The sequence below is a fragment of the Pomacea canaliculata genome, linkage group LG9 (genome assembly GCF_003073045.1).
Source record: "Pomacea canaliculata isolate SZHN2017 linkage group LG9, ASM307304v1, whole genome shotgun sequence".
Taxonomy (NCBI): Eukaryota; Metazoa; Mollusca; class Gastropoda; order Architaenioglossa; family Ampullariidae; genus Pomacea; species Pomacea canaliculata.
This window is the reverse complement of record NC_037598.1, coordinates 4,763,786-4,777,754: the sequence shown is the minus strand read 5'-3', so window position 1 is coordinate 4,777,754 and position 13,969 is coordinate 4,763,786. Positions and strand designations below refer to the sequence as shown.

The window sequence follows — 13,969 nt, the reverse complement described above, 5'->3', positions numbered from 1 at the left end:
CCTGACTGAACACTCGGTCGTCTAAGTCTGAATTGGGCTGCTGAACGAAGGTTCCGCTGAGGAACTATTATACAGTTATACGACAACTAATCCGTGGAGACACATGCAGCTACCCACGACACCATGACACGTCCTCACCTTCACCTACGGCGTGAACTGCCCGGTGTCAGCAGGCTGTAGCAGCTACTTGTCACAGGTGGTCCCTTGACACCATATATTGGCCCCAGTAGTGGGAGTAGTGTAGTGGGGTATGGTCCTCCTTTAAAATATTGGCAACTATTGAACTTACGGGTTATTTTATGGCCTGTGCTTCTGTCACCTCAAATATTTAAATACAATTGTGGTCAGGCTCAAGGGCTCAATAATCTGTTTGGGAACAGCTTTCTATCCCTGAGGGGGATACTTATTTCAAACATGATTTATTTCATTTATTTATTGCCCTCGTTCACTGACTTATCAGTAAACTGAGCTGTGACATCAAAGAAGACAGGTCCTGCTAGTACTGTGACAGCACAGTGACAAGGTCTGTGCTCTTCACAATGAAATGTTTATTCTTATCAACAAGTACTAGAAGAATGCTGGTCTAGAACTTTGCAGTCTAGTGTGTGATGAACCCTCACAACCCAAGAATGGTGCGGAGTAACATTACAGCTGTAATAAGGAGATAGAGCTTTTAGTTGATGGTCAGCAACCCCATCTGTGATAGCGCATTAAGAATCTCCACTATTATTGTAGATAGTACTGAGTTCGTGTCAGGTCCTTATATCCTCCAGTAGCTGTAATGTCAGGGTTGGACATGCCACGTGACATGACAAGTGTCCGTAAGAAAAATCAAGATCGAGTTGTCTTTCCTCCACTAAAAAAAGGATTTCAGTTTACTTTACACATTCTTAGCGTCCCAGTGCATCCTACCTTGAAATAAGTGAATTTCACAAACACCTTTATTTAGTAACTTATTTTACCGGACTGAGTTTGCTGCCTAGAATCAACAATACAGTATTTAAGTTTTCAGCAAGAAAGTAACTTATAATAAAGACCAAGATTAGGGAAACTTATAGCAACTAATCAAATTCCGGATGTTAAGCTTAACATGAATCTTGTCACAAGTTTAATGTTTCTGTAAATAATACTTTTATTTATAAAAATTAAAAAAAAAAACTTCTCAACCAAAGTCATTTTTTTCTGCACACAACTACTAGTCTGTTTCAGTGTTCTTCTATTTGGTAAGTGACATAAAATACTTTCTCATTTTCTCTTCTCGGGCCTTGCGCCTGCGCTCCTTCATCACGTTGTATGTGTACAGGAAGGGGTTGAGAGCGGAGTTGAGGGGAACAACGAAGATGACGAGAGCGACGATGACCTCACTAGAGACTGGCGTGCCGCGGGCCGCTAGAAGTCCCAGCAAGGCCACGGGGAACTTGCAGCAAAAGTCAGACACAACCACTGTCATCAGTCGACGGGCGATGGTCAGGTCCTTGGTCTTCTTGGATGTGTCTGTCATACTGTTGACTCTTACAGACCAGAAGATGAAAACCTGACCAACAGTAATAAGCAAGAAGAGAAATCCGTTAAGGACAATCATGACACCAAAAGCATAATCCTTTCCCGAAAAGTAGTTCCTGATGATTGGAATCGGAATACAGATCCCGTTTTGACTGTAGAAATTCCAATCAGATGTTGATGGCAGTAAAGGAATCACTGCAATGAGAACACCGACACTCCATACTATACCTGAAGCAATCCACGCAGATTGTTTACAAAAGTGAAGGATACTAAATGGAAACGCGATGACAAGGAGTCTGTCTAGTGTGACCAGAAGGATAATGAAAGCTGACACTTCACTGGACAGTAGACAGAGAAAGCCGGCCAGCTTACACACACAACTATTTCTCCATATTAAGTCGTTCCACAAGTAGTTTCCCAGGTACACACGGTCAGCTATTCCTATGATCACCAGGTACACACCCATCACAAAGTCAGCTATACTTAAATTAGTGACAAAGACATCAAAACCAAGGTTGCTTGTTTTCTTACTGATAAACACGCGGTAAACAAAACTTCCCGTGTTGCCCATCAGAGCTAAAGCCGCGAATAACGAGAGGAAGACACGGTATGTGTCTGAGCGCAGGAGAGCATCACAGGACGAGACCTCGTCAGATGGCGCTTCACACTTTTGCAGATTAAACTGTTCGGGAAGTGAGACAGGACAACAGACTTTGTAGTTGTCAGTGTAGAGGGACTCTAATGTACTTAGAAAGGTAAATGTTTGTGGTGGGAAATAGTTCACAGCAGACCCCTTTAAATCTAGACTTCGTAGTTCAGTCAGGTTTGTGAACACCTCGCCAGCAATGGTTTCAACGCCGCAGCTCGACAGATTAAGTTTTTGTAGATTAGGAAATGTTACAGAAATTATAACATCCAGTATTGGAAACTTAACTCTGGAAACATCAAGGTCTATTACTTGCCTTAATACAGAATGACGATGTCTGTCAGTTGGGTATAAAGATGCAAGAGGATTACCTGCAAGACTTAATGTCCTCAGATTATGTAGGTTTTCAATTATATTAGTACTGAATGAGGTAATAGAATTGTCACTTAGGTCAAGGATCTGAAGGTTAGCCAAGTTCATTTGTTCGAGAACACTGATGTTACAGTTGTTAAAGCTGAGATAAACGATCATGGTGTTGTTGACAACATCGCTGGGGGTCATCCCCGACCCACTTGCGTCAAGAAACCGCAGTTCTAAGTAACTGGAAGCTGCAAACCTGTTAATGCAATTGAAGGCCAGTCCGTGACACACACACGTGTCAGGACAAGAAAGGTCACACAGCAGCTCGTCGTCTCCCTCAGGACACTGTGGCCAACCGTCACACACGTGATGAGGATGGAGGCAGACGTGGGACGAGCGGCAGCGGTAGTAGTCGGGACAGGTGTAGGTGTCACACGCCGTCTCGTCCTGTTTACCTGGACAGTCAAAGACACCATTACAGCGAACATAGACTGGGAAACAGTAATAGTCAACTCCTGGACACTGGAAATGGGTTTCATTACACAGAGGTTGGTGTGTCGTCGTTAATGGCTTCACTGGTCTCAGCAAACCCTCAGAGTCCAAGTCTATGATAGCAGGTGGAGGAAATTTTTTTTTGAGTTTATCTGAATACATTCCCATGCATCTTCTTTCGTCTGAGCCATCTAGGCAATGGAAGAATTCATCGCATACAAAATGATTTGGAATGCACTGTAAAGAACAAAGCAAACGTTTGAGTGTCAATCAAAGTGCTCATCAGAAAACGATAACAGTGTAATAAATGAGAGTAAGTCAGCATAAAATATTAGCAAATGAAGATTATACCGATGCGAAAAAAGAATCCCACACAGACCAAAAATTTCCCTTTTAAAAATGCGACGACGAAAAGAAAAGGATACTTATTATACTTAATATTAGGTTAATACTATGTTTATCTACAGACATGTCCTGTGTGAAACAGTCTTATCGAATCACTAAACTTTGGAGTGAGAAAACTTTTACTCATTGGCAGTAATGTTGGCCCTGACAAAGAAAACTTAAAAATAGTTTTTATGTAGCTATGGACATGCACAACGGAAGTAAATTATCCGTGTGTTTTCGGGATCATGCTCGTTGCAATTATATCTTTTTATTGACTTGTTTATCATTTAACTTAAACATAAACCGTCATGTGAATAACGTTTAAGAATATCTGTCCCAACATACGATACTACTAGTTGAGAAAAAAGACAACCGTCCTCCCCACACTCAACTGTTTACCTGTTTGTTGTCACACTCAAAAACTTTCTTTTTGCGAGGACATGAAGGGAAGATGCAGAACTTCTCGTCACTGTCATCGGAGCAGTGAGAACGATGATCGCACACAAGGGAGTAAGGCACACGTTGAATCTCGTTGATACACGAGAACGAAGGAGGACGTGACGTCAGAGTAGTACTACATGTCTTAGAGTTGTCGTACTTGTCTGCCCAGCACTCACTCTTGACATCACAAGCGAGGAAAGTGTGTGTGTAGTGGAGTGACGGACACTGCAAGACGTCCACTGACCAGTTGGCTGTGAGCAACACCGGCATCTGTGGTAAAGTGTCATCGGGACTAACGGGAAACTTGCAGGCGAACCACGACCAGAAGTTGTCACGGCAGTTTGCGATCATATGGCCATAGTAGCGGTCTGAGTCGCCTGGGCGAATACGGATTCCCAGGCAGTCGCTGTATTGTAACAAATATTCCACTGTATGCAGATAATTTGCTATTCCATCCACTCCTATCAACACCTGTCTGTACCTAACAAGAGAAGAAAGAGAATAATGTGATTAAATGTGTCTTTCAGTCTGATCGTGTACTTTCTTTTTTTACCCTTAAAACTAAACCAAGCATCAAAATCTAATGGTTTTTTATCATTGTCATTTAGTTTTGATAATGGGATGAATACTTTATGGAACATGCTGACTTATTATAATTCTTATTAAAGAAGCACAAGAGAAGACTATGTAATCAGTAAATAAGAATAGTAATCAAATAAAAAACGGCTTAAAGTTTTTACTGGTTTTTGTATGTGATGTTTAAGCAAGAATTGCGAGTTTTACTTCTAGAAAGTAAGACCAATTGGTTTGATGGTCTTCAAGGACGAGTATCGTTTTCTGAATAACCACTAAATCAAGATAAGCCTTCGGGACACACAGTTTATTTAAACAGTAGATACCAGGGATTATTTTAATAGCATATGGAAAGAGAAATGTCAAAGCTACAGTAGCTTACATGTATGACAGTGAATAGGAAAGCTGCCGTGCCCCATAAAGCACAAACTCGGAGTCAGGAAAATACCGCAGCAGAAAATCTCGAGTTGCCTCCCATTCTGCAGGTGTGTTCGCTGTCATCAGCACCAGACCTCGAGACTTGCAGGTTTCCGCAGCTTTCTCCCAAGATACATCCTGGACTGTCTTTACAAACTTCAGACATGTGCCGTTAGCCGACACGAAGCCTGGACCACACACGTGACTGGTGTAAGGACAGTCCACTTCGTCCTCGTTGCCCACGCAGTCGGACACCAGGTTACACGGGAAGTGCAGGCGGAAGTCGGGCCAGTGCGGCACAGAGCAGTTCCACCTGCCGTCCCTCAGTTGTTGGGGAAGAGCGGAGAGGGCGTGAACAGAAAAAACAAGTACAAATCCTGTGTTTGGAGACAATTTCAAAGACCTGAAGTGAATGTGCAGCCTTCTGACATTGTAGAGAGAAACAGGTGACTGTCTGCTGTCACATGTCCTTAAGATCAAATGTATATCGAGAGGTTCTTCACTGTACAGAGAGAGTTCCTCTTGTTTGCATTCATCACTTTCGTCCATATCTTTTTCTTGAAAACTAACCATTACCATATGGTGATTGGGGATAAGAATCTTTGTCCAGCTGTTCATGCTTGTAGGAATTGACTCGTTCCAGTTGGGTGTTCGAACATAGCCTTTAATGAGTAAAACATATATTCCGATAAACACACAAACTCTATCTTTCACTCTCACTCTCTCTATTACTCTGTCTCACTCTCTCTAGCAACAAAATCAAGCGACGAAAATCAAAGACAATCACAAGACACAGAAGCAAACTATTTTTTTCGTCTTTTAATTGAATTGTGCTCCACGGTGTCCTTGTTTCTGTTAAATGGTGATTCTGGCGACCATTGTGCTCAGTTCAGTTCTTACTCTCACACAGAAAACGAATGAGAGTGTGTGAAAAACTGTTTTACACAAGGATAGTCACAACTATTTTGCAGCATTATTGTGTATAAGTTGTTAGGTAGTCCTGTGTGTGTCTCTTGAGTTCAGATAATGATCGCCGGAAGCTGGGCACGTGAGTAACATTCAACGTTCACTCACCAGTCTCTGCACGCTCTCCTCTTCTCTCACAATAGTGACTTCTTCTTCCGGCTGGCGAGCTCCAGTGGCTGAACGGTCAGTGTCTGTCATGAACACAGTGAACTGAGATCGCATCTCGTCTTGGGCTCGCTGCTGTTTCTCTTCATGTGGAATGTGTTGTCGGGACTGGCTGCTTTGTCATGATATAAACTTAGTTATTGGCTGTAGAACTATTACACACCCATCCGCTTCTTTCTATCGGGTTTGTCATTCTCACAGTAGCCTGTTCTAATCGCGTGGACCTTTAAGATTTTACTGTGACAGTTGGCAGTCCCGTTGTTCCATCCTCCCTAACTGACCCCTGGTGTCATACTTGTCTAACTGCAGTAGAGTTAGCTGCCCTGATCTTCCAAAGCTCTTTAAATTGCAGGTCAACAGCTTATTTGTGTTTCTCTTTGATCTACTGATTCTTTTCTTGCGTGCTTTCATTTTCTTCTTACTTGTAATACAGCAACAATAGCCTTCAAATGTTTTTATTTAATGATATTTGGAAAGTCGTGTTTTCTAGACTTTCTTCTGCCTACTTCACCACGTAGTCTAACCGATGGCATCTCGAGGCCCTCGTCTCGATACTCACTGCACACCAGACAAGACGATGCTCTCGTCAAAGCTCGTCCTCCTCCAAGAGAATCACTTACAGCAGGATGACGACAGTGTGTGTGGATGTAACTCCAGTGGGACACTGCCTACAATCGTTCTCCCTACCTACACATGGGGGCGGCAATGAAAAAATCTACAGATTATCGCTCACCTAACATGTACTTGTCCTTTACTACTACTTTACCTGTCCCACATAAGTGTGATTGTCTACGTTTGTTTGTCGGCACCCTACTGCTCGATGCGCCTTTACCTCTCTAGACCCCCTCCTAGCACCAAGATCACACCTACAGCCTCTACCTCAGAATTTCATGACCTGTGCGATTACAACAATGCACTCAACAAACCGACCAATACTTCTTAGAGGCATTGATGTTTACTTCAGAAACAAGTCTCATCCTGATACTGAAAGAGAACTTGAATGCAAATGCCCTTCATCGGGACCAGTTTTATTCCCGCTCACTCTGCACGGCCTTCAAGAAGCTTTGCGATTGTCTGCGGAGAACGACTCTACTGCAGTGAGCGGGGAGCGAGGCGCCGGGCTCGAGACGACTATAGGTGTGACAGCCGGAGTAGGCGTGACGACGACGACGACACCAGCACGACTGGAGCAGCGCAACTAGAAGGATGGTGGTCGAGTAGAGGCCCCCCCCCCATCATCCCAAACAGCCAGAGAAGTCGTTACAGCGACAGGAGCGCCGGGAGTGAAGGCCTATCTTCAGAAACTCTACTGCTGTGTGCGGGGAGCGAGGAGGGCGGAAGCCGGCGAGAGGAACTCTAGGAGAGACCTGAGTAGAGCGGAGCAGGTGCCACGTGACTGGACACCATCGTCACCCACGTAGAGGGACATTAAGACTTTCTTAATCATTAGCTGAATTATCAGGGTTAGAGCAAAATACCGGCGTTGTCTTTATTTGTCTTTTATCGGTCATCAGAAGAGTTGTTATATCCTCCATCGCACGAGATAACTCTACTTAGGAGCGTGATTGACAGGAATACAAATTGCACGTTTTTGTAATAAAAATGTTGGACTTATTATTATTGTTGTAATTATTGTTATTATTCTAACAAAAGCTTAGGTCTCCAAGATAAGGTCGATGGAAATGAAGGGAAGCTATAGACGTGTCAGCCAACTAATCAGCCTGCGACAGTAGACACCTTAAGTACCCAGCTCCTGTTATTGAAGGTCGGCCACCCTGCAGACTGCTTCCCTACAGTTCAAAGCCCGTCTGTTCTTCACGTGGTCAGCTATAGTCTGGACATTTAGTTGTTAGCGATTTGATGTCTACATGACATTTCGTTGCCACATTACAGCACTGACTGTGAAGCACTTCAGTTATTGTCTTTGATGATTATTTGTTAGTCACAATTAAACGGGCGTGATGGCGGCTGGTTAGTGTGTAGTTTATTATTTGCATATATGCTTCGGCATTTGTTGTACTAATTTAGCTATTTCATGTCTCGGTTGTTAACAAATATAGCACAGTGTTTTATTTACTTACTCACACAAAAAACAAAATAATGTTTTACGTACCAGAGTTGTCTGTCGTATAGATGACTTCCAGCTGAGGCCTGTGTTGAATATGAACTGCGGATATTTTGATATATAATAAAAGTGACATTTTTTTATTAGTAAATGACTCCATTGACACCAGGATGTTATTGCTAAAGGAGAAGGTATCTACAGAATCACTACATTCCGCCTCATCGAGAAACACGAAATCTTTTTCAACGTCATAAAAATAAACCTGAAGATCCTCACACCATGCGTCCCTAGTTACCTGAACATGAGCCAGGTGGTCAACAGGTAGGTTTACTTTTATTTTACAATATCCTTGCGGAATAAAATAGATGCCATTAATTCTTATCTCCATGTCAGTTACTTTGAATGCACCTGCTGATCTTTTCTTCAAACAATTTGTGATGTAGTTTAGAGAAATAAGAACGGAACGATAGGTGTCATTTCGTAAAGACATGTTTACACTTGTATTGTTATTTTTTTTCATTAACACATCCTCCCTAGTGACGACATCTAACAGTGTAGACGTTGTAAATCTCCTGTCTAACTGTTCAGTGTCAGACGTGACGTCAGGTGTAGACACTGTCACGTGACTAGTAGAAACATCGCGTGTGACGAGAGACAGAGAAGATAACAAGTATTCATTATCAAACTGTCGCGAGTGGTTCTCTGTGTACGAAGTGTTTGCTAATGTCGCTGAGTTAGAAGAAACAAATGTTTGAGTAGACAGTGTGTGAAGCACTAACCCTAAGAGAAGCAGCGTTGTGCCGGCGCCTGTCAGTTGAGAACTAGAAACACTCGTCAGTGCAACAAACCTCTCAACAGTGGAAAACATTTCTGTGACTGAGTGGCGCCGTGTGGGCTGCTGGTCTGTGAAGCTGATTTAAATACACTTACCTACTGCCACGCCTACAGGAAACCCTTTGTTCAATATAGCTTTCTGTAATTTTTTTTTTCGCTAGCTAGAAAACTTTGTTTTAAAAACCTTAAAGACAAATGTTTCCGTTAAAAAAAATTTTCATTCAGAAAATAAAATACATAAGGTAGTCGAGTTTAAGAATGAGCGTGTATATTGCAGGGCTGTGCACACACAGACACACACATGTTAAAATTACATTTACTGTATCGCACAGCACGTGATCAGTCACTGACAGGAAATCACACGTACTTACGTATGTAGACTGAAGGAACACACACACACACACACAGTGCATGAAAGAGAAAGAAAAAGAAAAAAAAATTGTCGTTACTTTTTTTACAAGAAATATTGTTTTATTTTGTCAAAGCTTTAATAAGTATTTCACAAGTGTTCATGTGTGTGTCGTGCAATCATCAGGAAGTGCATGAGCAGCGTGTGACCGATATTCACACAGAGCGATGTACAAACACCTGTACACAGTGGGGCGTGCACCTACAGATCAGTGCTGCCGTCAACTCAGTCATTCTGCACAGAAAATTCTTTTTCTTTTGTGCTGAAATTTCTTTGCATGCACGAACACAGAGACACACACACACAGTGATGCCATGAGAAGGAGCAAGTTGTCTGAATGTGACTGTGGCGATCTTTAATTAAGCAGAGAACATTTTTAACGGGACCATTTTCCAGCTGATTGTCGTTTGACAGGTCTTCATCTTCTGGTCTGTTTGACTGAACAGCTTTCCACACTTCTACTCGTCCAACAAGACCAAGGACTTGACCTCCGGTCGACTGATGACAGTGGCTGTGTCTGACTTTTGCGAAATGCAAGAACACCTAAAGAGAATAGAAATCGTGAGAACATAATTAAAGTCTTCACATGAGAAATGTTACTAAACTTTTGTTTTGTCGTTAGAAAGTCCTTCCTTACAAGAAACATAACTTTGGCAGAACATACTTAATAATCTTCAGATGCAAAATTTAAAAGGTTGATTGGAATGCTTATTATAAAATTTTTTTTTTATGGCAAACAACTAAATATTTCGATTCTAGGCAACATTCTCAGTCAGTTTTAATAATCTATGTAAATATGGAGATTTATACATTTAGAAATCACTCGTTTATGATGGTTTGTTACATTGTCAATGGATGTACCCAGCGCAAAGCTCTATCTGGGTCATGACGTGTCCGTTAACTCAGGTAAAGCGGAAACTAGTCGATAAAGAGGTCGTGTCGCTGCGTGAGGGCGCTGTGAAAGACGAGAAGACATGCGCAGAGATGATCTCTGCAGAACTTCCAAAAGTACAGAGTTCTGGGGATGTTTTGTAACTGAAAAAAACTGTGGGGGGTGCGACTTGACTACCTCCCCTATCCTAGTCTTCGTTCATACGCTTTATGTGTCCAGACATGATATCAATACTTGTCTTTTCCTCTCTCTCTCTCCCTCTGTGGAAAGACCGTGAGTGTTGTTTTTTTTTTTTTTTGTTTTTTTTTTTTTTTTACTGACCAGTGACAGCCGAAGACGGGCTTTGTAACATATTTAGATTAACATTATTTGTTTCTGGCCCATTAGCTTGTTTTACAGGATTCGCCAACAGGTAGGTCTGTGTTCACGCCGAGATTCTCGATACCCTGTTTAATCTGTGATATTAAAGCGGGTATTTAGTTTAAAGTTCGTAAATCAACTGCTAGTGACTGTTAGATTATAAGTGATCTGATGGCATCAACAAACATAAAACTTCTACACTGATAGCATGTGTTTATTCGAATCTACTCGCACAAAATGGGGAAACAACTGGGTTACCACTAGACTCAAACAGGTCACTTCGCGGTCAAAAGGTGGTTGACGGTGACCTGACCATAGACACCCATGATCAGTCGCACAGCAGGTGTCTGGAAGGCACAGAGGTCGGTGGATGTATCTCTGTGCAAAAGTTGTTTTTGAAAAGAATACAAAGTTACAAAGATTTGTTCAGTCTTCTATTCTAGTAACAAAAGACAGTTTGTATGTAGATGGTGTCTTATACCCCGCTGTGGACTAAATTTAAACATGTTTTTCCAAGAAACTAAATCCCGGCGTATTGTTCTATACCTATTGTCGACAAGCAAGGTGCTGGGAGGACCCGGCAGGCTGGTGTGACTTGCAGCGCCTACCTGCAGCCAGTTGCTGTCGCGGCCTGAACTCAGCTCACACGTCCCGTCGTTCTTTTGGAAAGGCACCACACCCTGTCCTCTTCTTCTGAAGTTTAGAGCAAAGACGAAGAAAAAGTTTCCAGTGGAACCGTTGGGCAGCTCCTATTTCAGTATCGATAGTTAGCTTCCTGACATCTTTGTAATCACAGTTTATACCACATCACTTTCTTGCCTTTTCCAAAACGTTTAATAGATCACTACGAAGAACTAACCCTAACTATCCTTTTCCTTATCTATAGCGTGAAGTCCATTTAATTTTCTAGTCGACTTTTTTTTCTTTCGGTCCGTACCTTCTTTTCTTAATTATTTTTATTTCTATATATTTTGTGTATTCTGTGTATTTTGTGTGTTCAGTATTATAGGTGTCAGTGCTTGTGTGAATGTGAATGTTGGGTATGCTGAGCACATAGACACTTCTTTGATCCTTCCAATACTTTCAATATAAACACAGCCAAGCCATTAAGGCTTTTCAAAATTTAATTTCTGATTAATAGTTTGCACTAACTCACTAACCATGAAATGAAAAGACTGTTGATTAGGACGAGAATCCGGTCTTTAGAAGTAGTTGATCAAAGAGATAGCGAGGAATTTAAACAATGTTTGTTTAGGACTTCACAGTAGCACTCGTCACACAGGAAATAGTTTTACAGTGGACACAACATATGAAGTCTTCACATTAAAAAACAATCAGTCCGTTTCCATCTTAGCACCATGACTTGCTTATCAAAAATCATATAACAGACAAGGGAGGATATTTGTGCTGACATAAGATAAGATAAGACTTTATTTGTCCCAGAGGGCAATTCTGGTGCAGCTCGATTAAAATTAACATTCATACACAAGTGCATGCACAAGACTATTCATGTCTCATTCATAACCCATTCAAAAGTTGCATGCCTGTCATCACGAAGGATGGCAGACACCTTCAGAAGATAACATATATGTTATCACAGAACAATATTTTTGTGTGTGTGGAAAACTGTGGCAGAATGACAAATTGTATTTGACGCGATTCAACATTGGACAACTGAATCATTCTGCAAAAGGTTATAAATAAACTTCACAGAAAATGGTAATTAAATTAATTAGACTTTATTTTATGAGACTTGAGAGTATAAAAGCCTGTGATTAGCCACCAGCAGGAAACCGAAAGAAGGTAAAGGGAATAACCCATGACGAGCACTGAACAAGCGACCTGTAAGGGTTTAAAAGTGAGAAGAAGGTTGCAGAAGATGAAGACGATCATAATAACAAACCATCTGTGTTAAAATGGTAGAGCTTGCCCTTTGACCTCACGTCTTAGGGGAGTGATCAAGGTTAAGGTTATGATTGCACTTATGTCGGTGCATTGTGTCTACGGCAGTTTGAGGAGAGTAGGAAAAAGAAAGTACAACACTCCTAATCAAACTTGTGACAAGCTCTATCTTCCTTTTCACATACTGTAATTCTTTCAGTTGTTTTCAGCACTTGACAAACCTTTCATAGCATAAATGAAGACATTTGAATAAAATAAACGGTAGAGTGTAAACTCTTAGGCTAGCCCATAGTCCAAGCTGTAGTCAAGAGAAACCCTAAAAGAAAGTTAAAGTTTCACAACCAGTCACAACAAAAGCCAGATAAAACTACTAGTGACCTTCAAAACAGAGATTTGTGGCTGGAAGGATGGAAGATGTGGAGTGCACCCATTGTGAGGGAGCGATAAGCGTGCGGGCGGCTGAAGTGAGGCAACTCCAGGCTTGTGATAAAACACGCGCCACACAAATCTGGCCACTTCATGCCCAGTGCTTTACATGAAGTGTCTGTGCAACTTGTTTGAGCCGATAAACTTGCAGACTAGTGAGCAGACACTTGGCACTTGAGCTGCATGGATGAGTTGACACAGCTCAAGGGCCTTCTCGTCTTTTTCTTCTTACACCGTTACACGCACAACGCAAACACAAGCATACGCATGCACACACACACACACACACACATACACACATGCACAAAACTCATACACCGACGTATTGCACATAACCATGTCAGCACAACAGACACACAGAAGCACAAGTATAGGTGATCGCGTGCACTCACACTCAGACTAGCTCTTTCTCTCTCTCTCTCACACACGCATACAGTCTCTTTCTTTGTGTACATGTGCACAAAAATGACCTGGATGTTTCATTGAAAATTTCATTTTTAACAAACATTTTAACAGCAAAGCCAACGAGCCTTTGACTTTGAACACAGATTACAAAAAAAGTATCCTTCTTTTACAGTATCTCGAGTGTCGGGCCAGCAATGCTTCCCACTTCAGTTTATCCAAAGGACCAAGTATTTCCTGTCCCTACCCTCAGGTCACACCGACCTTTAAAATGACCTCACAAATCAGTTTCACAAATGCCAACATCTTTATCTCATAGTAATAACCGCCCAGATAGGCTGCACTCTCTCCGTGAAGCAGGGGCGGCCCTGGGCAGAGAAAGAATGGGCGGCCCCTCCTTCGCCCGTCAATGTGGAGGGCCCGCGATAGTCTCATGACGTCAGAAGGTTATAATATTACTTACAGCTTACTGCTCCGACCCTTAGCAACATTAGTAAATACAGCGGACTAATTAAAAAGAAACAATGTTTTTCGTCCACATTGCCGTCAGCTGTCATTTTCTCTTTCTCTTTTACATTCAATATATCTTGGTGTGGCGGCCCTATACAGGTGCACAGTTTGCACTTGCCTAAGGCTGAAGAATAATGAGAATACAGAAAAATTATATGTATACAAATATAAACAAACACTACAGTTGTTCAGGTAACGTGTCTGAATGTGAATTCGTTA

General features: G+C 41.8%; 2 protein-coding genes across 2 annotated transcripts; both read right to left on the bottom strand.

Annotated features, from left to right (window-relative positions):
* Window positions 1–1,019: 1,019 nt before the first annotated feature.
* LOC112572787 (G-protein coupled receptor GRL101-like) lies at window positions 1,020–2,472 on the bottom strand. The gene has a single exon (XM_025252675.1). The coding sequence runs from the start codon at window positions 2,072–2,074 to the stop codon at window positions 1,217–1,219; it is 858 nt and encodes a 285-aa protein (XP_025108460.1). The 5' UTR covers window positions 2,075–2,472; the 3' UTR covers window positions 1,020–1,216.
* A 261-nt stretch (window positions 2,473–2,733) lies between these two features.
* LOC112572119 lies at window positions 2,734–6,007 on the bottom strand. The gene is made up of 4 exons (XM_025251668.1): window positions 5,894–6,007; window positions 4,785–4,942; window positions 3,788–4,310; window positions 2,734–2,964 (listed from the first exon to the last, which is right to left on the bottom strand). The coding sequence occupies exons 1-4, from the start codon at window positions 6,005–6,007 to the stop codon at window positions 2,743–2,745; spliced, it is 1,017 nt and encodes a 338-aa protein (XP_025107453.1). The 3' UTR covers window positions 2,734–2,742.
* Between the last annotated feature and the right edge of the window lie 7,962 nt (window positions 6,008–13,969).

What these genes read in the sequence shown, in the direction of transcription:
- LOC112572787 (XM_025252675.1), bottom strand. Translation starts at nt 2,074, where the DNA reads ATGGGCAACACGGGAAGTTTTGTTTACCGCGTGTTTATCAGTAAGAAA.
- LOC112572119 (XM_025251668.1), bottom strand. Translation starts at nt 6,007, where the DNA reads ATGCGATCTCAGTTCACTGTGTTCATGACAGACACTGACCGTTCAGCC. An exon ending in AGGAGAGCGTGCAGAGACTG is followed by an intron (nt 4,943 to 5,893) that starts GTGAGTGAACGT and finishes GTATCTTGGGAG; the next exon opens with AAAGCTGCGGAAACCTGCAA. An exon ending in TTGAGTGTGACAACAAACAG is followed by an intron (nt 2,965 to 3,787) that starts GTAAACAGTTGA and finishes TTGACTGTCCAG; the next exon opens with GTAAACAGGACGAGACGGCG.